This window comes from Cetorhinus maximus, chromosome 12, assembly GCF_964194155.1.
Source record: "Cetorhinus maximus chromosome 12, sCetMax3.hap1.1, whole genome shotgun sequence".
NCBI classification, from domain to species: domain Eukaryota; kingdom Metazoa; phylum Chordata; class Chondrichthyes; order Lamniformes; family Cetorhinidae; genus Cetorhinus; species Cetorhinus maximus.
In genome coordinates this window covers 75,606,301-75,631,831 of record NC_135890.1, presented here as the reverse complement: position 1 = coordinate 75,631,831, position 25,531 = coordinate 75,606,301, and the positions used below count along the sequence as shown (strand labels likewise).

The window sequence follows — 25,531 nt, the reverse complement described above, 5'->3', positions numbered from 1 at the left end:
TGGGCCGCTGCCATTGGTCACCCCGGTGTGATCACGTGATCTGTGGAGACCACGCGGCATCACACTGACCAGTCGCAAGGCTCGAGGCGGAGCCGGTCTGCAAACTCAGGCGGCGGCGGGCATGGTCCGGGGACACCTGAGGTAGGGAGGCAGGCAAGAGCCGGCAACTGGCGAGTAAGATTGGCATGTGTGCTGGGCAGGCCGAGGTTCCCATGGGGTTCGCTCCACGACCGGCGGGGCTGCACCTGGAGGAAACGGCAGAGCCTGTCCGCTAATGGGTGCTGCGGCCTGGTTACCCGGGCAGGGCAGCCTGTGCATGAAATGTAGGTGGAGAGACCTGAGGGTGTTCGGCCTCTGCTGCCTGATAAACTCTTATGAACTCCCCTCTGTTAGCCTGTACATTGAGGGTCTTTTCTCCGCCGCGTGGTGTTGTATGCAGATATTGCATTGATTTGCTTCAGGGAAACAGGCCAACCGGCCCAAAGGAAAGCTGAGAGATCATGTTAGAACGTTATAAATCATTCGTTAGACCTCAAGATAAAAGCAAAAAACTGCGGATGCTGGAAATCCAAAACAAAAATAAAAATACCTGGAAAAACTCAGCAGGTCTGGCAGCATCTGTGGAGAGGAACACAGTTAACGTTTCGAGTCCGTATGACTTTTCAACAGAACTAAGTAAAAATAGAAGGTGAAATATAAGCTGGTTATGGGGGGAGCGGGGTGGGGTGGGACAAGTAGAGCTGGATAGAGGGCCAGTGATAGGTGGAGATTGGCAAAAGATGTCACAGACAAAAGAACAAAGTGGTGTTGAAGGTGGTGATATTATCAAAGGAATGTGCTAATTAAGGGTAGAAAGCAGGACAAGCAAGGTACAGATAGCCCTAGTGGGGGTGGGGTGAAGGAATCGAAAAAGTCTAAAAGGTAGAGATAAAACAATGGATGGAAATACATTTAAAAATAATGGAAATAGGTGGGAAAAGAAAAATCTATATAAATTATTGGGAAAAAATGGGGGGGGGGGGGGGTCGGAAAGGGGGTGGGGATGGAGGAGAGAGTTCATGATCTAAAAATGTTGAACTCGATATTCAGTCCGGAAGGCTGTAAAGTGCCTAGTCGGAAGATGAGGTGCTGTTCCTCCAGTTTGCGTTGAGCTTCACCGGAACAATGCAGCAGGCCAAGGATGGACATGTGGGCATGAGAGCAGGGTGGAGTGTTGAAATGGCAAGTGACAGGGTGGTCAGGGTAATGCTTGCGGACAGACCGAAAGTGTTCTGCAAAGTGGTCACCCAGTCTGTGTTTGGTCTCTCCAATGTAGACGAAACCCCATTGGGAGCAATGAATGCAGTAGACTAAATTGATGGAAGTACAAGTGAAATGCTGCTTCACTTGAAAGGAGTGTTTGGGCCCTTGGACGGTGAGGAGAGGGGAAGTAAAGGGGCAGGTGTTGCACCTTCTGCGGTTGCATGGGAAGGTGCCGTGGGAGGGGGTTGAGGCTTAGGGGATGATGGAGGAGTGGACCAGGGTATCCCGGAGGGAACGATCCCTACGGAATGCTGCCGGGGGAGTGAAGGGAAGATGTGTTTGGTGGTGGCATCATGCTGGAGTTGGCGGAAATGGCGGAGGATGATCCTTTGAATGCGGAGGCTGGTGAGGACAAGGGAGAACCCTATCATGTTTCTGGGAGGGAGAGGGTGTGAGGGCGGATGCGTGGGAGATGGGCCGGACACGGTTGAAGGCCCTGTCAACCACCGTTGGTGGAAAACCTCGGTTAAGGAAGAAGGAAGACATGTCAGAGGAACTGTTTTTGAAAGTGGCATCATCAGAACAGATGCGACGGAGGCCAAGGAACTGAGAGAATGGGATGGAGTCCTTACAGGAAGCGGGGTGTGAGGAGCTGTAGTCGAGGTAGCTGTGGGAGTCGGTAGGCTTGTAATGGATATTGGTGGACAGTCTATCACCAGAAATTGAGACAGGGAGGTCAAGGAAGGGAAGTGTCAGAGATGGACCATGTGAAAATGATGGGGGGGCGGAAATTGGAAGCAAAATTAATAAATTTTTCACGGTCCAGACGAGAGCATGAAGCAGCACCGAAGCAATCATCGATGTACCGGAGAAAGAGTTGTGGGAGGGGGCCGGAGTAGGACTGGAGCAAGGAATGTTCTGCATACCCCATAAAGAGAGAGGCATAGCTGGGGCCCATGCGGGTACCCATAGCCACACCTTTTATTTGGAGGAAGTGAGAGGAATTTAAGGAGAAATTGTTCAGTGTGAGAACAAGTTCAGCCAGACGGAGGAGAGTAGTGGTGGATGGGGATTGTTTGGACCTCTGTTCGAGGAAGAAGCGGAGAGCCATCAGGCCATCCCGGTGGGGGATGGAGGTGTAGAGGGATTGGACATCCATGGTGAAGAGGAGGTGGTTGGGGCCAGGGAACTGGAAATTATTGATATGTTGTAGGGTGTCAGAGGAATCACGGATGTAGACGGGAAGGGACTGGACAAGGGGAGAGAGAATAGAGTCAAGATAGCAAGAAATGAGTTCCGTGGGGCTATCCAGCTCTACTTGTCCCACCTCACCTTAAACAAGCTTATATTTCGCCTCTCTTCTATTTTTACTTAGTTATGTTGAAGAGTCATACTGACTCAAAACATCAACTGTGTTCCTCTCCGCAGATGCTGCCAGACCTGCTGAGTTTTTCCAGGTATTTTTATTTTTGTATTGGTTAGACCTCATCTGGAGCATTGTATGTAATTCTGGGCAGCACGCTTCAAGAACAAAGGCCTTGAAAAAGGGGGCTGAGGTGGCTTGAGGGCCTTCAGTTATGAGAGGTTGGAAAACTTGGGAGTATATCCCTTGGAACAGAGTTTAGGAGATGAACTGTTCAAGGTTTTCAAAATTTGACAGAGTAGCTGGAAAAAAATTATTCCCTGTGGCAAGTGGGTCAATAACTAGAGGTCCTCCCATTAGGAGAAGCTCTTGAAATCATTTACAAAAGATCTGGAGGAGAGCTGATGAGAAGCATTTTCCCTTGGAGTTGTTCAGATCTGAAACATTCTTTCTGCAGAGTTGATATAAGTTAATTCCTTAAATAATTCCTGAAGAAAGTTGCATAAATGCTTGAGATTTAGGAGCCTTTTATTGTTATTATTTCACGGGACATGGGTGTTGCTGGCTAGATCAACATTTTTATTCCCCGTCCCTAATTGCCCTTGAGAAGGTGGTGGTGAGCTGCCTCTTGAACTGCTGCAGTCCATGTGGTTTAGGTATGCCCACATTGCTGTTAAGGAGGGAGTTCCAGGATTTTGACCCAGCGACAGTTCCAGGTCAGGATGGTGCATGGCTTGGAAGGGAACTGGCAGCTGGCGGTGTTCCCATGCATCTGCTGCACCTGTTTTCTAGCTGGTAGAGGTTGCATGTTTGGAGGGTGCTGTTGAAGGAGGTGCTGTGAATTGCTGCAGTGCATCTTGTCGATGGTACATCCTGCTGCCACTGTGCGTTGGTGGTGCATGGAGTGAATGTTGGAGGTGGATGGAGTACCAATCAAGTAGGATGCTTTGTCCTGGATCACAGAATCGCAGGATGGTGTTGAGTTTCTTCAGTGTTGATGGAGCTGCACTCATCTAGGCAAGTGGAGAGTATTCCATCACACTCTGATTTGTGCTTTGTAGATGGTGGACAGGCTTCAAGGTGTCAGGAGGTGAGTTATTCACTGCAGAATTCCTAGCCTCTGACCCACTACTCTTGTAACCACAGTATTTATATGGCTGGTCCAGTTCAGTTTCTGGCCAATGGTAAACCCCCCCCCCCCCCCCCACTCCCCCAGGATGTTGATAGTGAAGGATTCAGCGATTGTAATGACTTTGAATGCCATGGGGAGATGGTTCGATTCTCTCTTGTTGGAAATGGTCATTGCCTGGCACTTGTGTGGGGTGAATGTTACTTGCCACTTATCAGCCCAAGCCTGAACGTTGTCCAGGTCTTGCTGCATATGTGTACGGATTGCTCCAATATGTGAGGAGTCACGAATGGTGCTGAACTTCGTGCAGTCATCAGTGAACATCCCCACATCTGACCTTATGATGGAAGGAAGGTCAGCAATGAAGCAGCTGAAGATGATTGGGTCTGGGACATTACCCTGAGGAACTCCTGTAGTGATGTCCTGGGACTGAGATGATTGATCTCCAACAGCCACAATCATCTTCCTTTGTACTAGGTATGACTCCAACCAGTGGAGAGTCTTCTCCCTGATTCTCATTAACTCCAGTTTTGCGAGGGCTCCTTGATGCCACACTAGGTGAAATGCTGCCTTGATGGCAAGGGTAGTCACACTTACCTCACCTCTTGAGTTCAGCTCTTTGCCTATGTTTGAACTAAGGTTGCAATGAGGTCAGGAACTGAGTGGCCCTGGTGGAACCCAAGCTGAGTATCAGTGAACAAGTTATTTCTGAGTAAGTGCTGCTTAATAGCACTGTCGATGACCCCTTCCATCACTTTGATGATTTGGTGTAGACTAACGGAACAGTAATTGGCTGGGTTGGCTAAGTCCTGCTTTTTGTGAACAGGACATACCTGGGCAATTTTCCACATGGCCGGGTAGATGCCAGTGTTGTAGCTGTACTTGAATAATTTGGCTAAGGGTGCAGCTAGTTCTGGAGCTCAAGTCTTCAGTACTATTGCTGGAATGTTGTCAGGGCCCATAGCCTTTGCAGTATCCAATGCCTTCAGCGGTTTCTTGATATCACGTGGAGAGAATCGAATTGACTGAAGAGTGGCATCCGTGATGCTGGGGATCTTTGGAGGAGGCCGAGGTGAATCATCCATTCGGCACTTCTGGTTGAGGATTGTTGTAAATGCTTCATCATTGTCTTTTGCACTGATGTGCTGGGCTACCCCATCATTGAGGATGGGGATATTTGTGGACCCTCCTCCTCCAGTTGTTTAATTGTCCACCACCATTCATGACTGGATGTGGTAGAACTGCAGGGCTTAGATCTGACCTAAGATCTAAGTGGAATCGCTTAACTCTGTCTATCACATGTTGCTTTTGTGGTTTGACATGTAAATAGTCCTGCATTGTAACTTTACCAGGTTGATACTTCATTTTTAGGTATGCCTGGTGCTGCTGCTGGACCCTTCATTGAACCAGGGTTGATCCCCTGGCTTGTTAGTAATAGTAGAATGGGGGATATGCCAGGCTATGAGGTTACAAATTGTGGTTGTATGCAATTCTGCTGCTGATGGCCCACAGCACCTTATGGATGCCCAGTTTTAAATTGAGATCTCTTTGAAATCTACCCCATTTAGCATGACAGTAGTGCCACACAGCACGATGGAGGGTATCCTCAACGTGAAGAAGGGACTTCATCGTCTCAAGGACTGTGCCGTGGTCACTCCTACCAATAGTATCGTGGTCAGGTGCATCTGCGATAGGTAGATTAGTGAGGACGAGGCCAAGTATGTTTTTCCCCCTCTTCCCTCACCACCTGCCACAGACCCAGTCTAGCAGCTATGTCCTTTAGGACTTGGCCAGCTCAGTCAGTAGTGGTGCTACTGAGCCACTACTGGTGAGGGACATTGAAGTCCCCTACCCAGAGTATATTCTGCGCCCTTACCACCCTCAGTGCTTTCTCCAACTGGTGTTCAACATGGAGGAGTACTGATTCATCAACTGAGGGAGGGCGGTACATGATAATCAGCAGGAGGTTTTCTTGCCCTTGCTTGGCCTGATGCCAGGAGACTTTACGGGATCCAGAGTCGATGTTGAGAACTCCCAGGGCAACTACCTCCCTACTGTATACCACTGTGCCCACACATCTGGTGGGTCTGTCCAGTCGGTGGGACAAGATATACCCAGGTGGTGTCTGGGACATTGTCTGAAAGGCATGATTCCATGAGTATGACTATGTCAGGCTGTTGCTTGACTAGTCTGTGGGACAGCCAATTTTGGTACAAGCCCCCAGATGTTAGTAAGGAGGGCTTTGCAGAGTCGACAGGGCTGGGTTTGCCATTTCCGGTGACCCGTTCGGTTCCATTCCTTTTTGTAGACATTTTAGCAGATTGATACAACTGAGTGGCTTGCTAGGCCATTTCGGAGGGCATTTAAGAGCCAACCACATTGCTGTGGGTGTGGAGTCACGTGTAGGCCAGTGGTAAGGTCGGCAGATTTCCTTCCCTTATGGACATTAGTGATCCAGATGGGTTTTTACAACAATCAACAAAGGTTTCATGGTCACTATTACCAAGACTAGTTTGTTTTTCTTTTCTAAACATTCACTCTCTCTACCACTGGTACATAGTAATAATGTGTGCCATATTTCTTTATTCTTCCATGGGATATGGGTGTCACTGGTGAGGCCAGCATTTGTTGCCCATCCCTAATTGCCCTTTAACTGAGTGGCTTGCTAGGCCATTTCAGAGGACAGTTAAGAGTCAACCACATTGCTGTGGGTCTGGAGTCACATGTAGGCCAGACAAAGTAAGGAAGGCAGATTTCCTTCCCTAAAGAACATTAGTGAACCAGATGGATTTTTATGGCAATCGTTGAGACTAGCTTAATTAGCTGACCAGATTTATTAACTGAATTTAAATTCCACCAGCTGCCATGGTGGGATTCGAACCCATATCCCCAAAGCATTAATGATAATAAAAACAGAAAATGCTGGAAAAACTTAGGTCTGGCAGCATCTGTGGAGAGAGAAACAGAGTTAACGTTTTGAGCCCATATGGCTTCTTCAGAGCTAAAGAGATGTAGAAATATGAAGGATTTTATACTGTTTGAGGGGGTGGAGCAGGTCGAATGAGATAGGTCAGGGATAGGTGACAGCTAAGGGGAGATTGACAAAGGTGTCATGGACACAAAACAAAGGGAGTGTTAATGGTAATGGTGAAGAGTAAAGAAGGTGCTGAGAGTGGCACAAAGGGAAGGTAGCAGAAGGTGTTAATAGCAGAACAAGGGTCAGCACTGGTGAAAGCAAAACATAAAAACAAGTGACAGATGGCCCTATGGGGGTTTGGGGAAAAGGATAAAAAAAATGAACAAATCATTAAATATATTTTTTATAATAAATAAATAAAAATTGGATTTATAAAAGGAGTCAAGAGGGAGGAGAATGTTCATGGTCTGAAGTTGTTCAACTCCATGTTAAGTCCAGAAGGTTGTAGAGTGCCTAACCGGAAGATTAGTTGCTGTTCCTCCAATTTGCGTTGGGCTTCACTGGAACATTGCAGCGGGCCAAGGATGGACATGTGGGCATGAGAGCAGAATGGGATGTTGAAATGGCAAGTGACAGGAAGCTTGCGGTCAGACCGAAGGTGTTCCACAAAGCGGTCACCCAGTCTGCATTTAGTCTCCCCAATGTAGAGGAGACTGCATTGGGAGCAGCGAATGCAGTAGATCAAATTAAAGGAGGTGCAGGTGAAGTGCTGCTTCACCTGAAAGGAGTGTTTGGGGCCTTGGACGGTGAGGAGGGAGGAGGTAAAGTGGCAGGTGTTGCACCTTCTGTGATTGCATGGGAAGGTGCCGTGGGAAGGTGATGGAGGAGTGAACCAGGGGTCCCAGAGGGAACAGTCCTTATGGACTGCTGACAGGGGGGCTGAGGGGAAGATGTGTTTGGTGGTAGCATCATGCTTGGAGATTTCCAGCATCCGCAGTATTTTGCTTTTATCCCCAAAGCAGTAGCCTGGTCCTCTGGAATACAAGTCCAGTGACATTACCACTACATCGATGCCTCCCTCTAACCTTATAGGGTTATAGACAAGAAACGAGGTTGAACCAGCAGGTAGAACAGGTCAAATTACCACTTGTGCTGTAAGTTCCTTCTGTGATTTTTGCTGTAAATAATTATTATTGTATAAGCATAAACTATGTCAGCATTTCAACTTTGCGCAAGCCTCCTACAATGTAATTGCCACTTCTCACTTTGTCCCCATATCCTGCCAATCCCCTCCCAGCACTGATCCCTGTAAGATACCAGTTCCTACTTGTCAGTCCACCAAGCAACCTTGACTTCTTTTTGTTTTGTAGCTGTCTTTCAATAAATTTTGTTATCATGCCCTGACCTTTCTCCCGAATCTCTTTTGTGATGATACCTTATTGAAGGCCTTCTGAAATTCCATGTATATCGGCCTGGAATTTGTGGGGCTTTTGATAGTGAAGTGTCAGCCTATGAAAATCCAACCACAACTTCAGGATTTAGCACAAAGCACAGGTTGCATTTTTAGGGTTTCCGTGTCAGTATGTCATTCACTGCTGCACTAAAGGCTGCTCTTTGGAGCGCCCTGCCACCCCATTGACTGAACAACGAGCAAACTCAGTTAATCTGGCGAGTACATTCCTTTCTCTGCTCACATTTCACTGTTTAAAACCCCATAAAAAGTTATCTTGTTTAATGTGTGATTGAGTTTGTAACAGCAATCTGAGTAATAATTCCTGCTGAAAACTGATCTGACTGAAAAATGTGAAATGTCTCCAATGACTAGAATTTCGAAAAAAGTTTTCCTTTAGGATTTTCATGGCCTTTCAGCCAATGCCTTCACCAAAACTTTATTTTGTTCTGTGTTAAAGGTTTTTGATTATCACTGGTTGACTATCTGAGAATTCTTTAATGTGATTGATTGCTTGGACAGCTTGATGACATCACTGCAGCTCAGCGCTGGGAATCCAACAACACTCAAATGCACATTTAGAGAACTAAAGTTCACTCCACAAACACCGCTAGAAATCTTTGAGATCCTTTCTTCGAGGTCAGTAACAAGTGTTTTTGCTTCACCACTGACCATAGAATCTTGCCCATTATATCCATGCTGACTTTTTATTATAGTTAGATGTTTTGTATTCTGATATTTTAGCAGTGATTCTAGTATCTATCCTCCCTACCTTCCTGAAGCAGTCCCTTGGGATTGAGGATGGTTTGCTTCCATTCTGGTTCAATGGGCTCTGAGATGGTTGGTAAGTCCAGTGTGTGATCCACAGACTCTGGCACATGTGGGGCAGGTGGCGCTTGGATGGTTGTGTAGATGAGTTGTTTGGAAGTTTGTGCACTCTTTGATGCCTCAACTTCACCTCAGCTTGTTCCCGACAGCCTGTCTGTGTTTGATGCCTTCTCCGAATTCATTTTCACCATTTTGGTCTTTCACAAGCCAGGGACTCCCGTGAGTCGATGGGGATCTATCCCACCACTGAAGAGCTAACTCCTCACAGATGAGGAAAAAAAATTATTGAGGATGTAACTGCTTTCATATACCATCTGTTTTTAACTAGACTAGTAATCCTGAAGCCCACACTGCAAGCTTTATTCAGAACCACTATTATTCAGTTCTGCTAAGACTCTTAAATCTTAGTGAGCTGGATTGACAGCATTATCCCAAAAGTCAGAAAATTGTGGCTTTTAGCCTCAGTGTATACTTGACACATTAAGTAGGAAACCCTGGACACCATTGAGAGCCTGCCTGTTATGGAAGAGCTGTACCAAACCCACAGTTTGCTTCCTTGGCAATGGCAAAGCTCCAGGTGTTGATGCAATACTGCCTGAATGCATTAAGCACAGGAAGCTGGGACTCCAGCATCTACATGAACTCCGCTGACTCTGCTGGAAGGAAGGGGCCGTGCTCCAGGATGTGCAAGATGCAAGTATTGTGACCTTTGTTCCGACCAGGATCAGAGGAGTGTGCATATGATCTAGCCCCACTACTCCACAGGCCATACCATTAATTTAAAATTTTAATTTTCTCACCAAAATAGCCAATTGCCTATTTCCCTTACTGGTGCCCAGAATGAAAGCGTCTTCAACCAGGCTTCTTTCAATAAACTCAGAACGATTGTTTATTATAAAACAAAACTTCTTTTTAACAAGTTGCAAGTACTGGTTAACACACAGTTGTAATCGGGAAGTATAGCTAGCTAGCTATCTATCTCTTCCTAAAGAATTCCCCCAACACACACACGGGCACACACACGAACACACAGGTAGAGTCTCTCTGCAGGGACTGCCTTTAGAGGATAGTCATTATAAAATAAAAGATAAAGACCACAGGGTCCCGACACTGTCAACCTGGAGTTCCCTCATAGCCATAAGACATAGGAGCAGAAATTAGGCCATTCGGCCCATCGAGTCTGCTCCGCCATTCAATCATGGCTGATAAGTTTCTCAACCCCATTCTCCCCGTAACTTTTGATCCCCTTACCAATCAAGAACCTATCTATCTCGGTCTTAAATACACTCAATGACCTGGCCTCCACAGCCTTCTGTGGCAATGTAAAGACACCAGGTCCCAGTGGATGTCTGGCACTTCTCACTGACTGGTCTCAGCTTTGCAGGTCCAAATGCAGGCCATTTACACTCAGATGAGGGCTCTCTGGCTACAGGTTGATAGTCTCACACAGTTGCAGGCAAGGGAGAGAGAGAGAGCCAGTTAAGGTAGCCTTCCTTTGCTTGTTCCCCAACAAGACTGCCTTCAAAACCAGCAGGTTCACAACTGAAGTTTTTTTTCTCTCTCTCATGTGATTTCCAGCAAGCTACCAACCTGTACCTTTTCAGTTTTTTTTCTCCCCATCAATTAAAGTGATTGCTGTTCAAAGCAAACAACCAGATCTTCCTCAAGTACCATAAAGGTCAGGTGATTTCTTGGAAGCGACCTGCTTGTTAACAGTTCCAAGGTGAAGGTTTAAAAAAACAACCCCAGGTTAGCATCTAAATGTACAGATCATGCCATGTCCTTTTTTGCAAAAGAAAAATTCAGTCTTGAGGGATATGATTCTAACACCAACAAGGGCAACTGCAGTGATTGCAACAACTATCAAGGCAGCTCCCTGCTGAGCATCATGGGAAACGTAACTGCCATGTTGTCCTTGTCAGACTGCAGATCTTGGCTAAATGCATCTATCCCAAAACCCAGTGTGGTTTCAGAACTGGAAAATCCACAATTAACGTGATCTCAGTCCAGCAGCTGCAAGAGAAATGCCATGAACAAAGGAGGCCACGAAATATTGCCTTCATCAACCTCACCAAGGCATTTGACCATGTGATCAGATGCAGTGTATTTAAGCTGCTGAAGAAAATTGGCTGCCTGCCGAAGCTGCTCAATATAATCTGCACTTTATGACAGCATGTTGGGTAAGGTCTGCTATGACAGGGTGACATAAGAGCCCTTTGAGACTGCAGTGGGGTCACACTGGGTTGTGTTCTTGCGCCGACACTCCTTGACATACTCTCTTTGCTGTCATATTCTTTCAGGTTATCTCCAGGGGGTTCTACTTACATACCCGAACCAATGGAGTTCAGTCTTGCCCACCTGAGATCAAAGACAAAAGGGTGGAAAGTCATCATCAGAGTTTCTCTGTGCTAAAGCTGTCACATCAGCAGTCCATGCAAAGGAACACCTTCAGTGGCAAATGGACAGACTCTCATGTCTATTCGGATTTGGTTTGACAATCAGCATCAGGAAGACAAATGTCATTGTCCAGGACGTTGCCATACTGCCATCCATCAGCATTAATGGTGTGATGCAGGAAGTTGTTGATAGCTTCACAATCACCAACAATCTGTCACTTTAAACTGAAATCAACACACGCATCACAAAAACTACAAGCTGAGTAAGCGTGTGGAACAACAACAACCTGACTGGGAACACCAAACTGCAAGTCTGTTGAGCCGATATCCTCGATGCATGCTGCATTAGTGCACCCTGGACAACATATGCTAAGCAGGAGAAAAGGTGGAACGGTTTCCACCTTCACTGTTTCAGACACACCAGGACAGGGTCACCAACTGTCCTGGAGCGTGTTACTTCCATCAGCATACACTTGTATAAGCCAGCAAGGCATGTGCTAGAACAGCCACATTCAACAATTGGATGATATACCCAAAGACCTTCTGTACAGTGAACTGGCCATTGGGTCACGCCTTGTTAGACATCTATACCTTTGCTACAGGGACACCTGCAAGCGAGGTATGAAGATGGGGGATGTTGTCAGACACAACTGGGAGATTTTTTTAATTTGGTCACGGGATGTGGGCTTTGCTGGCTGGGCCAACATTTATTGCCCAATCCTATTTGCCCTTGAGAAGGTGGTGGTGAGCTGCCTTCTTGAACCGCTGCAGTCCATGTGGTGTAGGCATACCCACAATGCTGCCGGGAAGGGAGTTCCAGGACTTTGACCCAGCGACAGTGAAGGAACGGTGATATATTTCCAAGTCAGGATGGTGAGTGACTTGGAGCGGAACTTCCAGGTTGTGATGTTCCCATCTATCTGCTGCCCATGTCCTTCTAGGTGGTAGTGGTCTTGGGTTTGGAAGGTGCTGTCTAAGGAGCCTTGGTGAATTCCTGCAGCACATCTTGTAGATGGTACACACTGCTGCTACTGTGCGTCAGTGGTGGAGGGATTGAATGTTTGTGGATGGGGTGCCAATCAAGTGGACTACTTTGTCCTGGATGGTGTCCAGCTTCTAAAGTGTTGTAGGAGCTGCACTCATCCAGGCAAGTGGGGAGTATTCCATCACATTCCTGACTTGTGCCTTGTAGATGGTGGACAGGCTTTGCGAAGTGAGGAGGTGAGTTACTCATCGCACGATTCCTAACCTCTGACCTGCTCTTGTATCCACAGTATTTATATGGCTAGTCCCCAGGATGTTGATAGTGGGGGTTCCAGTGATGGTAATGCCATTGAACATCAAGGGGTGATGGTTGGATTTTCTCTTGTTTGAGATGGCCATTACATGGCACTGGTGTGGCGCGAATGTTACTTGCCACTTGTCAGCCCAAGCCTGGATATTGTCCAGGTCTTGCTGCATTTGGACATGGGCTGCTTCAATATCTGAGGAGTTGCGAAGATGTTTGTCAAGGCTGTAATGAGCTCAGACAGAGTGGCCCTGGCGGAACCCAAATTGGGCATCAGTGAGCAGGTTATTGCTAAGCAAGTCCCGCTTGATAACACTGTCAATGTGGCTGGGCCTAGGACACTACCCTGAGGAACTCCTGCAGCGATGTCCTGGAGCTGAGATGACTGACCTCCAACCACCACAACCATCTTCCTGTGTGCTGGGTATGACTCCAAACAGCGAAGAGTTTTCCCTGTAATGAGCTCAGACAGAGTGGCCCTGGCGGAACCCAAATTGGGCATCAGTGAGCAGGTTATTGCTAAGCAAGTCCCGCTTGATAACACTGTCAATGTGGCTGGGCCTAGGACACTACCCTGAGGAACTCCTGCAGCGATGTCCTGGAGCTGAGATGACTGACCTCCAACCACCACAACCATCTTCCTGTGTGCTGGGTATGACTCCAAACAGCGAAGAGTTTTCCCCTGATTCCCGTTGACTCTAGTTTTGCTAGGGTTCCTTGATGCCACACTCGGTCAAATGCTGCCTTGATGTCAAGGGCAGCCACTCTCACCTCACCTCCGGAGCTCAGCCCTTTTGTCCATGCTTGAACCAAGGCTGTAATGAGCTCAGACAGAGTGGCCCTGGCGGAACCCAAATTGGGCATCAGTGAGCAGGTTATTGCTAAGCAAGTCCCGCTTGATAACACTGTCAATGACCCCTTCCATTACTTTACTGATGATGGAGAGTAGACTGATGGGGTGGTAATTGGCCGGGTTGGATTTGTCCTGCGTTTTCTGTACAGGACATACCTGGGCAATTTTCCACATGGCTGAGTAGATGCCAGTGTTGTAGCTATACTGGAACAGCTTGGCTAGGGGCGCAGCAAGTCCTGGAGCACAAGTCTTCAGTACTATTGCCGGAACATTGTCAGGGCCCACAGCCTTTGCAGTATCCAGTGCCTTCAGCCGTTTCTTGATATCACGTGGAGTGAATCGAATTGGCTGAAGACTGGCATCTGTGATACTGGGGACCTCCGGAGGGGGCCGAGATGGATCATCCACTCGGCACTTCTGACTGAAGATTGTTGCAAATGCTTCAGCCTTATCCTTTGCACTACTGTGCTGGTCTCCTCCATCATTGAGGATGAGGATATTTGTGGAGCCACCTACTCCAGTGAGTTGTTTGTTGTCCACCACCATTCATGGCTGGATGCGGCAGGACTGCAGAGCTTAGACCTGATCCGTTGGTTGTGGGATCGCTTAGCTCTGTCTACCACTTGCTGCTCATGATGTTTGGCACGCAAGTAGTCCTGTTTTATAGCTTCACCAGGTTGACACCTCATTTTTAGGTGTGCCTGGTGCTGCTCCTGGCATGCCTTCCTGCACTCTTCATTGAACCAGGGTTGATCCCCTGGCTTGATGGTGATGGTAGAGTGGGGGATATGCCAGGCCATGAGGTTACAGATTGTGTTCGAGTACAATAGTGCTGCTGCTGATGGCCCACAGCACCTCATGGATGCCCAGTCTTGAGTTGCTAGATCTGTTCAAAATCTATCCCATTTAGCACAGTGGTAGTACCACATAACACGATGGAGGATATCCTCAATGTGAAGGCGGGACTTCGTCTCCACAAGGACTCTGCGGTGGTCACTCCTATTGATACTGTCATGGACAGATGTATCTGCAGCAAGCATGTTGGTGAGGATGAGGTCAAGTATGCTTTTCCCTCTTGTTGGTTCCCTCACCACCTGCCACTGACCCAGTCTACCAGCTATGTCATTTAGGATTTGGCCAGCTTGGTCAGTAGTGGATGTCCTCACATTTGCCTATGTTGAAATCCATTTGCCACAATTTTGCCCATTCACTTAATCTAACAGTATTTCTGTAATTTTACGTTTCCATTCACATTGCTTATAATAGAATAGAAATCAGACAAGAGGGTGGAGGAAATCAACAAGATAAGTTACAACACTCTCAAAACAGAGGTTAATGGATGGAGAGGTCTGCAATCTGCTAAACATAAAGGATGGGTTTCTGTTTTTTTTTTAAATTTCCCTTTACCATTTTTTTGGCCTGATTCTATTAAACCTCTCACATACCTTTCATTTTGAAATGCTACAAACTCCTCCGCCATACCTAGAAAAATTCAGTGAGAAGCAGCAGTTTTGCAACTTGCAAGTTAACCCTTGTAATACATTTCACCAGAGAGACATAGCGTACCCTGATGTGACACCTAAGTTTTTCTATTGAGCACACACCTGACAGGCATTCATTTGGGCACAGAGGAAATTGCACTAATGGATTTTTAGATTCCAGATGAGGCTTTTGCATTTGTCTTTCCCCCTCCAGAGCGCTGAGAAAAGCGGTGCAACTTGGTTTTCAGGTTTAACCCACCATAAAGCTTTGAAGCTTCTTGTTGAGTGTGGCTTTACCAGCTTTTAATCCCTTCCCTTCCTGCTGTAAGATTTTTTTCCTGGAATCATGAAGAGGTCCATGAATTAATGACCATTAAATGACTCCTCCCTTTGCTATGCAGTTGGCCTCTGGTTTCCAAAATAATTGTGCATGAACATGCAGTGTACAAGTGAGTGCTGGAGACTTTTATTGCCCCAGCCATTTTCATTGAAAGTGTGGAAGGAATGCAAAGCATGAAGGTTGGCATGTTGGATATCCAAAGAGTTCTGAAAAAAATCACTAAGCCGTCCATGTAAATGTGTCACTGCTGAAATGCATGTTACTGCCATACCGTACAAGAGCAGTGGAAAGAGAACATAGTTACTTTAACACTTGCCAGTGAAGTGTCAGAAACTTATTGCTTCAAGCTCACTCTAGGACTTGAGTGCAGAATCTAGGCTGACACTCCAGTGCAGTACGAATGGAGTACTTTTTCTCAGGTACTCTTTTTCGGGTAGAAGATTAAATTAAGGTTGTCTAAAACATTGAGTCAAATAATTGAAGTGCCTGAATAATGGAGCCAATTTGGTCTCTATATTTAAGGGACGATATGCTTGTAGTGGAGACAGTACAAGCAAAAGTTCACTAGATTGGTTGATGGGATGAAAGGGTTGCCCTATGATGAGAGGCTGAGTAAATTGGGTCTATGTTAACTGGAGTTTAGAAGATTCTAAAGGGCCTTGAAAGGGTAGACACTGAAATCTGGAACAAGGGGGCAGAGTTTCAGGATAAGGGACTGATTATTTAGGACTGAGATGAGGAAAAATTGCTTCACTCAACAGGTTGTGAATCTTCGGGCACTCTATCCCATAGGGTTGTAGATACGTCATCATTGAATATATCTGAGGCTGAGGTAGACAGATCGTTAGTGTCTCGGAATCAAGGGATATGGGAAGTGGGTGGGAAAGTGAAGTTGAAGCCCAAGATCAGCCTTGATCGTATTGAATGGCGAAGCAGGCTCGACGGGCTGTAGGGTCTACTCCTGCTCCTGTCTCATGTTGTTATATTCTGTTCAGTCCTGTGGATCAGTATCTAGGAATGGATAAATTATTTTGCTTTGTCATGCTTTTCCCTAATCTGAGGTTTTAGATATGATGGAATATCACAGTCTAGATTTGTCGTATTCCTGCTATAGCACAGTGTGCTATAAAACAATTTGGGATGGTCTTAATAATGAAAAGGATTTTACAGTAAAACTATACAAATGTTCAGGTCTAATTGTAATAACTTTTGTTGGATGCACCTCAGATATGCCCAATTATTTTATTTTGTTTGCCCTTTCAGAGTCGCTCCAACATGCCAGTTCCCTGCAGCAGCTGTGACAAAAAGGCGGCAGTCCTCAGGCGGCCCAAAACAGGCCACTCCCTTTGTAAAGAGTGCTTTTTCTGGGCCTTTGAAGAGGAGGTTCATCAGACAATCCTGTGTGCTAAGCTTTTCCAGAAGGGAGAGACTGTTGGAATTGGTGCTTCTGGCGGAAAGGACTCAACTGTTCTAGCTCATATTCTAAAAGTCTTAAATGAACGGTATAATTACGGGTTAAATCTGATGCTGCTTTCTGTGGATGAAGGCATCACTGGTTATCGTGATGACTCCTTAGAGACAGTAAAGAGAAACCAACAACAGTACGACCTGCCTCTCAAGATCGTTTCCTATGAAGAGCTGTATGGTTGGACAATGGACCAGATTGTGAAGAAAGTTGGATTGAAAAATAACTGCACGTTCTGTGGAGTCTTCAGACGGCAAGCTCTTGACCGAGGGGCCATGATGCTGAAAGTAGACAAGGTCTGCACAGGTAACACACATTAACTTCCCACTCATCTGGGCTCACTCACAGAAGGTTATACGCATGGCACAATGACTTTAAATATCCACTGGGACTAGTTCAGTTCCAGTAAAGGATTGACGTTGCTCCCTGAGAGCCCATCTCCTCTCCATCACAATGAGATTCTTCTCTGTATATTTAGGTTTCTGTATCTCAGGATGGTTCTCACACCACGCATTACCAAAGCTATTATTTCCTCCCTCTGTTTTTAAGCCATTGTGATTTTTTTGATCTTGGTTAATCTGAGACCTTTCTAAGGTGATCTGTTCCCAGGTATGTGTATCATGTTGTGTTAGCTACTTGGAACTGTGTAAAATGGCTTGATATAACACCACCCCCACATGACTTTTTACCCTTCCCCTTTCACCTCACCCCTCAAACCTTTGCTTCTTGGCTCCCCATGATAGTGGGAAAACTGACCATTTGGAGAATCACTGCTATGCATCCATATTGTACTACTCAGGTCCACAATTTTTCACAACAGCCTGCACTTAACGTCAAACCTTTGACTTTGGGAATGTTTTGTCATGGTGTTGTGGTTTTTCAGCTTCGCTGGAATCTGGAATGATCCCACTGGATTGGAAATTAGTAAATGCCATACTGCTATTCAAAAAAAGACAGCGAGAGAAAACGAGGAACTACAGGCCAGATAGCCTGACATCACCTGTCAGGAAAATGCTGGCATCTATTACTAGAGAAGTGATAAGAGGGCACTTAAAAAATCTTATGATTGGGCAGAGTGAACATGGTTTTATGAGATGGAAGCAGTGTTTGACAACCTTAGATTTTAGAGTTTTCTGAGGATGTAACTAGTAGGTGGATAAAGGGGAACCAGTGGGTGTAGTATACTAGGGTTTTAAAAAGGCATTCCATCAGATACCACATGAGAAGTTGTTGCATAAGATAAGGGCTCATGGGATTGGAATTAATATAGATGGAGGATTGAATAAAAAACAAGAGAATAGGAATAAACAGGCCATTTTCAGTTTGACAGCCTATCACTAGCGGGGTACTGCAAGGATCACTGCTGGGGCCTCAGCTATTTACAATCTACATTAGTGCCTTAGATGAAGGGATTGTGTATAATGTATCCAAGTTTGCTAATAATGCAAAGTTAAGAAAGTAAACTGTGAGGAAGGCACAAAGAATTTGCAATGGTAAATGGTATGTTGGCCTTGAAATGTTGGCGGTTGAAATACAATAGTAAGGAAGTCTTGCTGTGATCGTACAGGGCTTTGTTGAGACCATGCCTGGGGTACTGTATGCAGTTTTGGCCTTTGTACTTAAAGAAAAGATCTATTTGCATAGAGGGACTGCAACAAAAGTTTACTAGATTGATTCCTGGGACGAGACAGTTGATCCTGAGGAACAGACCTAGACTCTCTTGAGTTCCAAAGAATGAGAAGTGATCCCATTGAAATATAAGATTCTGAGAGGACTTGAGAAGGTAGATGCTGAGAGGCTGTCTCCCTGGTTAGAAAGTCTAAAACTAGAGAGCATAGCCTTAGGGTAAGGGTTAGACCATTTAGATTTGAGTTGAGAAATGTCTTCACTCAAAGAGTTGTGAATCTTTGGAGTTCGTTATTCATTCATGGGATGTGGGCATCACTGGCCAGGCCAGCATTTATTACCCATCCCTAATTGCCCTAGTTCAGAGGGCATTTAAGAGTCAACCACATTGCTGTGAATCTGGAGTCACATGTAGCCAGACCAGGTAAGAACGGCAGATTTCCTTCCCTAAAGGACAGTTGACCAAGGGTTAATTCCAATACTAAGAGATGAAATGAAATAAAAAATGAACAGAATAAATGGGAATTGTTTTTTTTAAATTGGAGCTCTGCTTGCATCAGTGTAAGAAGTCTGATTAATAAGTTGCATTACTTGAAAAACCTTGCAGGGCCTGATAGAGCATTATTAGTGTCATAGAGACATAGTAGAATAAGTCTAATGAATATCTTGGTGGGTATAATTGGCTAGAAGAGACAGTATTGGACGAAAAGGAGGTAGTAGGCCAGTGTATAAAGACTCCAGTATTGAGGCACAAGTAAGAGGCAAAAGGATCCGTATAATAACTTGCCTTTGTTTGGCTGGGGAATTCATTCTTCACCCAAGAGAATGAGGATGAAGGTATGGAACTCTGGGAGAGAGACTGCGAGGTTCTTGAGCAAATTGATATAGGGAGTGACAAGGTTTTGGAGGTGTTGGCAGGCTTAAAAGTGGACAAATCTCCAGGTCCGAATGATTTGTGTCCCAGACTGCAGAGTGAAGCAAGGAGGAGATCGCAGGGGCTCTGACCCAACTTTTTAATTCCTCTCTGGCCACAGGGGAGGTGCCAGAGGACTGGAGAACAGCTAATGTGGTTCCGCTATTTAAGGAGGGTTGTAGAGATAAGCCAGGGAACTACAGGCCAGTGAGTCTCATGTCAGTGGTAGGGAAACTATTGGAGAAATTTCTGAAGGAGAGTATCTATCTCCACTTGGAGAGGCAAGGTTTGATCAGGGATAGTCAGCATGGTTTTGTCAGAGGGAGGTCATGCCTAATAAATTTGACTGAATTTTTTGAGGAGGTGACCAGGTGTGTAGATGAGGGTAGTGCAGTTGATGTAGTTTATATGGATTTCAGCAAAGCCTTTGACAAGGTCCCACATGGGAGACTTATAAAGAAGGCAAAGGCACATGGGATACAGGGTAATTTGATAAGGTGGATTCAAAATTGGCTTAGTTGTAGGAAACAGAGGGTGATGACAGAAAACTGCTTTAGTGACTGGAAGCCAGTGTCCAGGGATCTGTGCTGGGGCCCCTATTATTTGTCATTTATATAAACGACATAGATGACTATGTGGGGGGTAGGATTAGTAAGTTTGCAGGTGACACAAAGATTGGCCGGGTGGTTAACAGTGTGGTTGAGTGTCTTGGGCTACAGGAAGATATAGACGGGATGGTCAAATGGGCAGATAAGTGGCAGATGGAATTTAACCCTGAAAAGTGTGAGGTGATACACTTTGGAAGGAGTAATTTGACAAAGAAGTATTCAATGAACGGCATGACACTAGGAAGTTCTGAGGAACAAAGGGATCTTGGCGTGTGTGTCCATAGATCTCTGAAAGCGGAGGGGCATGTTAGTGGGGTGGTGAAAAAGGCATATGGGACACTTGACTTTATTAATCGAGGCATAGATTACAAAAGTAGGGAGGTCATGTTGGAGTTGTATAGAACCTTGGTGAGGCCACAGCTGGAGTAGTGTGTGCAGTTCTGGTCACCACATTATAGGAAAGATGTGATCGCACTGGAGGGGTGCAGAGGAGATTCACCAGGATGTTGCCTCGGATGAAACATTTAAGTTATGAAGAGAGGTTGTTTAGACTTGGGTTGTTTTTGTTGGAGCAGAGAAGACTAAGGGGCGATCTAATCGAGGTGTAGGAGATTATGAGGGGCATGGACAGGGTGGATAGGGAGCAGCTGTTCCTCTTAGTTGAAGGGTCAGTCACAAGGGGGCATAAGTTCAAGGTGAGGGGCAGGAGGTTTAGGGGGGATGTGAGGAAAAACTTCTTTACCCAGAGGGTGGTGACGGTCTGGAATACGCTGCCTGGGAGGGTGGTGGAGGCGGGTTGCCTCACATCCTTTAAAAAGTACCTGATTGAGCACTTAGCACGTCATATCATTCAAGGCCAAGGGCAAAGTGCTGGTAAATGGGATTAGGTAGATATGTCAGGTGTTTCTCACGTGTCGGTGCAGACTCAATGGGCCGAAGGGCCTCCTCTGCACTGTGAGATTTTGGTTGACCACTTGATAATGGAAAGAGGTGGCCAGGAAGTGAAGAAATTTGGGAAGAAGTGGGGAAAGGGACCAAAAGCCATCATGAGACAAAAGTTTAAGGATACTTTAATGATGGGGAGATAAGTACCAAGGCAAGGGTGTTTTCCTTGAGACGACCTCGAGAACAAGCATATCTACTAGACCTATTGTTATAGGATGAGGCAGCACAGAAGGGGGCCATTTATTCTGTGTTGTCTCTTTAAAAGAACTATTAAATTAGCCCAATTCCACTGCTTTTTCCCCATAGCCCTGAAAGTCTTTCCTTTTGAAGCATTTATCCAATTCCCTTTCGAAATTTGCAATTTAATCCTTATGATGCGGCAAATGATGTGTGCCAGGCAGATCAAATCCACAAGGGAAACTTGATCACGCAGTCACAACTGTTTTGCAATTTATATTTATTTTGAGATGCATGCCCTAAATTCAGAAGTAACAAGACTACCACGACTTGGAGGTTTTTAGAAAACTAAATTAAACATTTATTAACAAAAGAAAAGATTCCATGCACATGCGAAGGTCTACAAATTACTACTATAATAACTCCTAAAACTCCTAATTAACCTGACTTCCAGTTACACCTCTGTTAAGGCAACAGTAAAAACATATAGATTTAAACAGACCCAGGCAAAGCAACTTGGTAACCTGAACCGTGAGTTTTCTCACCTTTGGTTCCTGTAGACAGCAACTTGATGCACAGAGACTGGAGGCTTTTCACACTTGTGTTAGATCTTAGAATGCCTTTTCTTCTTAGACATGGCCTCATCTCCTTTATACATGTTTCTTCCTTTTAATGCGAATTCCATTGTTCCCATATGTTTTTGCAACTTTACTTTTCTCATAATATAAATCTTTCATAGTACTAATTTTATCAGTAACCTTTGGGAAAAATAAATACACTGCTTTGCTTAGCTTCTTCTGCCTAGGTGTAACATCTTGCCATCTCTTTGAAATTCAAACTAACCTAATTTATCTAAAAATGCAAATGTCCCTTAACACCTCACATTCTAAAACTTCAGCCATGTTTACGTATTTAGCATTTCAAACCTAGTTTCTTGTTGATAACTCAAAGCCTCCAGACCAGCTGTCTCCAATTCAGTTAAGTCCCACATACACACAGAGAAACTAATCCAAACTCCACTATTACCCACTTTTACAATAAATTACAATAACATTATGAAAATTATTATATCTTCATGACATCTGCTTCTGCCACCCTTCTCAGCAGTGTATTCTCGAGCATAAACATATTTCTCCTCATCTGCCCCAGGCTTTTCCTGCCAATGGAAGCAATTTCTGGAATGGCTGGAAGTTCAGCTCTGATGGTGGTGTGGAAGTACAGGGAGAAGCAGTAATCTGGAGTCACAGCAATGAAGGGCTTTGGACTGGGATGAGTGACTAGTAAAAAAGTTCCAAAATAGGAAGAATAAGGCCACCCTTCTTTTCAAATCCATCTGTGTAAACGTTGAAATTAATTCACTGGGGCTTTGGAGCTGGTCAAGGATGGTTACTTAACTTTCAGAAAGCAATGTGGGTGCACAACACTTGGTTAGTTGAACTTGCCCCGCTTGTTACATGATCCCTCCTTTATATAACACATTAGCAAAACACCTCAAATTCAGTTTGAAAGTGCAATAATAGTTGTTGAGTTATCTGGATGGGCTCGATTTGGAGCCCAGCTGGTGATGTCGGCTCCTGTCATGCTGATGTACAGTTACCGACCAGTAGCAAGTGAGTGCACCTGTGGGTCTAAAGGTTAATGAGATCCTCCTTTCTCCCTCTTCTACCAGGTCACAATGCTGATGACGTTGCTGAAACTGTCCTGATGAATTTCTTACGTGGAGACATTGCTAGACTCCGCCGCTGCACCTCAATCATCACAGGCAGCGAGGGGGCCATTCCTCGCTGCAAGCCACTCAAATACGCTTATGAGAAGGAGATTGTGCTGTACGCTTACTTCAAGAAACTGGACTACTTCTCTACAGAATGTGTGTATTCCCCTAATGCATACAGGGGCTATGCTCGTGCTTTTCTGAAAGATCTGGAGTCTATCCGGGCCAGTGCTATCATGGATGTGATTCACTCCGGTGAGAATCTGTCTATAAAGGAGGACGTGAAGATGCCCACACAGGGTACCTGCACCCGCTGTGGTTACATTTCCAGCCAGAAGCTGTGTAAGGCGTGTGCACTGCTGGAGGGGCTTAACCGAGGGTTGCCTAAACTTGGTATTGGCAAGCACCACAAATTGCACAATCGACTGCTGAACAAGGAGCCGCTCACTAAGGAAGAAGAGAAGAAACTGGGAGCAATTAATTTCTGAATGCATGTGTTCGTTTTTAAACTCTGCCAATTATCTGGCTGAGGCCAGTCTTCAAATGTTAACTAGTCAGTGACTAATGCGTTTATGATCAAGGTGGAAACTGTATCTAATCTCTATCATAACGTGCACTGGATAGAACTACTGTTATTGACTACCTTTAACCACCAAATATTTCACACCTCTATCATGTGCCACTTAATATGTGCCACTTTGTGAATATTCTAAAGTGAACTTTTAATTTTTAAACACTTTGGCTGCCAGCACTGTAGCATAAAGATTAATATTTGGGGGAATATGGAATCTAATGATAAAAAGACATCATTCTACACACTCCCTGCAAATTCAGCTAAAACTAATTACTAATTCTCTTGGAAATCATAGAAATTCTTATGACATATTTGATAAAATCCATATGCAATAGCTGATCAGTAAAATGTGATTTAGAATTTGCACTCCCAGGTAATGGGAATCTATATTTAAGGAAGACTTGGTATACCAGCTTTTTGATCATTGGGTAAAAAATAACTTGCACATAGATTGATGAGATGAAAATTTCCCCTTTCTTCTAGTTAGAAGGGTCCACTGTGTGAAAGAAAGGGTTAATCTTAACTCAGTCCCTATTTTATGTAAGACCAGAGCACTAATCTCCATTGTTTTGAATCTGAAGTAGCATAACATTTGGCAAATTCACTAGGAAGTGGCAAATGTTGCAGTAATGCATTGGAGGTGTTGGAGGAGAAGAGGAAGGAAGGATTAGGGTGTACATTTTAGGCAGAGTAAGGCAGTGTCATCCTGTGCTAACTGTGCTGTCCCTCGTGCAATCTGGGAGAGTTTGATGCAAGCAATTACTGATTTTAAAAATTTGGCAAATGGGTTCCACTTGATGGAATGAGCTCTGTGTGGGACATCCTCTACTCACTAGATCCAAATTTTGAATTGAGCTGATTTGGGGAATGGGTGTGAAGGAGGATAAATCAAAGTGAGTCAGCCCAGGTCATTTTGACACTTGGCCTAGTAGTTGTCTGGGGCCAGCTTAACTGGCTGTCATCCCAGCTACACAGTGGGTGGAACTTAAAATATGAGTCCAAAGAAGCAGTAAGAACTGAGTATTTTTGCTTTTGCAGATACTGTGTTCATTCTGGACTCCCCCCACAACTTATAGCCTTTTCACTGGATACCACACCAGACCACTACAAAATTCATAGTTGCTACCACAGAGGTAGCAACTCTGGCTGAAACTATGACAAATTGGATTCATGACCATAGACCCCATTTAGCTGTTTATGAACAGATCTTTTACCAATTTTAAAGTTTTTTTTTCTCTATCTCTTTAGAAATAACTGATTTTAATGGTTTAGCTCTGAGTTCCAGGAGAGTATGTGGAGGGGATTTCAGGGATCTTTGGAGGAATGATTTGCAATGATGCCTGCACTAAACACTGCCCTGATTATGCAGCCCAGCATGACTGTAAATGAAAAGCCTGTGTTAACTAGGCTGCAGATGGTGCAAAATCTATCCATTTAGTTTTATATTATTGTCATCAATTTCTGGATTTTTAAAAAATAAAACAATTATGATTGTTTAATCATTTATTTTGTACAGATCCTACCTGTAATAAGAGCATTGAACCAAATCTAGCCAGTAACCAACTTATTATAACCTCCTATTGAAAGTTTCAGCAAAACGAATGCTGTCCCTGGTAGGCAAAGATCAACCATCTCAGAGTTTTCCCTTTGTTTTGCACTGCTTTGGCATAAAATTGGTAATTTAACTGAGAAAGGCCAAATGTTTGACTTGGTAGGAAATAGAAAAATGGCAGTCAATTGGCTCCTCTTCTGAGCTTGGGGCAGTCAAGAGGGATGTTTTCTCTTCACCTGCCTAGGCTGTACCTAACCTGGGAATGCTGGCGCTGGTCATCTGAAATGAATTTATGTTCTATTCCTCAGTACTGACATTCGTTGCCTTCAAAATTGAGGTAAAAAATAAAATAAACCTCTACTCAATTGTAGCAGCTTCTGTGTTACAAGGGAGGGCAAATCTTGCCAAAGTCAACCCTTCTATGAAAACTTGTTTTCTGGGCCTGATATGTTAGTGTTTGCCTTTAAAATAGAAGTTTGTATTGGAACCTTACATCTTACTATCCCTAGTGAGCAACCTCAAGAATCTCCCATCATTTTTTATGGATAATATCAGAGTCATCCTTGCAACAGCTTCAGTTCTTTCATTCCTTTTGGTTTGTGGTTTTTACTGCAGCAGAAGAGCAAAAGCACCAAAAATACACATGGTTCTGAAAAATTTAGAAATGTTTTCT

The 25,531-nt window shown here is 44.8% G+C and overlaps 1 protein-coding gene across 4 annotated transcripts; it reads left to right on the top strand.

The window, feature by feature from the left end:
- The first annotated feature begins 34 nt into the window (after nt 1-34).
- ctu1 (cytosolic thiouridylase subunit 1 homolog (S. pombe)) lies at nt 35-25,272 on the top strand. Of its 4 annotated transcripts, XM_078553914.1 has the most exons (5): nt 89-141; nt 8,562-8,740; nt 11,230-11,632; nt 16,551-17,058; nt 22,691-25,272. In XM_078553914.1, exons 4-5 carry the CDS (start codon nt 16,563-16,565, stop codon nt 23,218-23,220), a joined length of 1,026 nt encoding a protein of 341 aa, XP_078410040.1. In that variant the 5' UTR covers nt 89-141; nt 8,562-8,740; nt 11,230-11,632; nt 16,551-16,562; the 3' UTR covers nt 23,221-25,272. The 4 variants fall into 4 exon arrangements, with proteins under 4 accessions (XP_078410041.1, XP_078410040.1, XP_078410042.1 ...); XM_078553916.1 differs by lacking the exon at nt 8,562-8,740; XM_078553913.1 differs by lacking the exon at nt 11,230-11,632.
- The last annotated feature ends 259 nt before the right edge of the window (nt 25,273-25,531 follow it).

What these genes read in the sequence shown, in the direction of transcription:
- ctu1 (XM_078553915.1), top strand. Translation starts at nt 16,563, where the DNA reads ATGCCAGTTCCCTGCAGCAGCTGTGACAAAAAGGCGGCAGTCCTCAGG. An exon ending in AGTAGACAAGGTCTGCACAG is followed by an intron (nt 17,059 to 22,690) that starts GTAACACACATT and finishes CTCTTCTACCAG; the next exon opens with GTCACAATGCTGATGACGTT.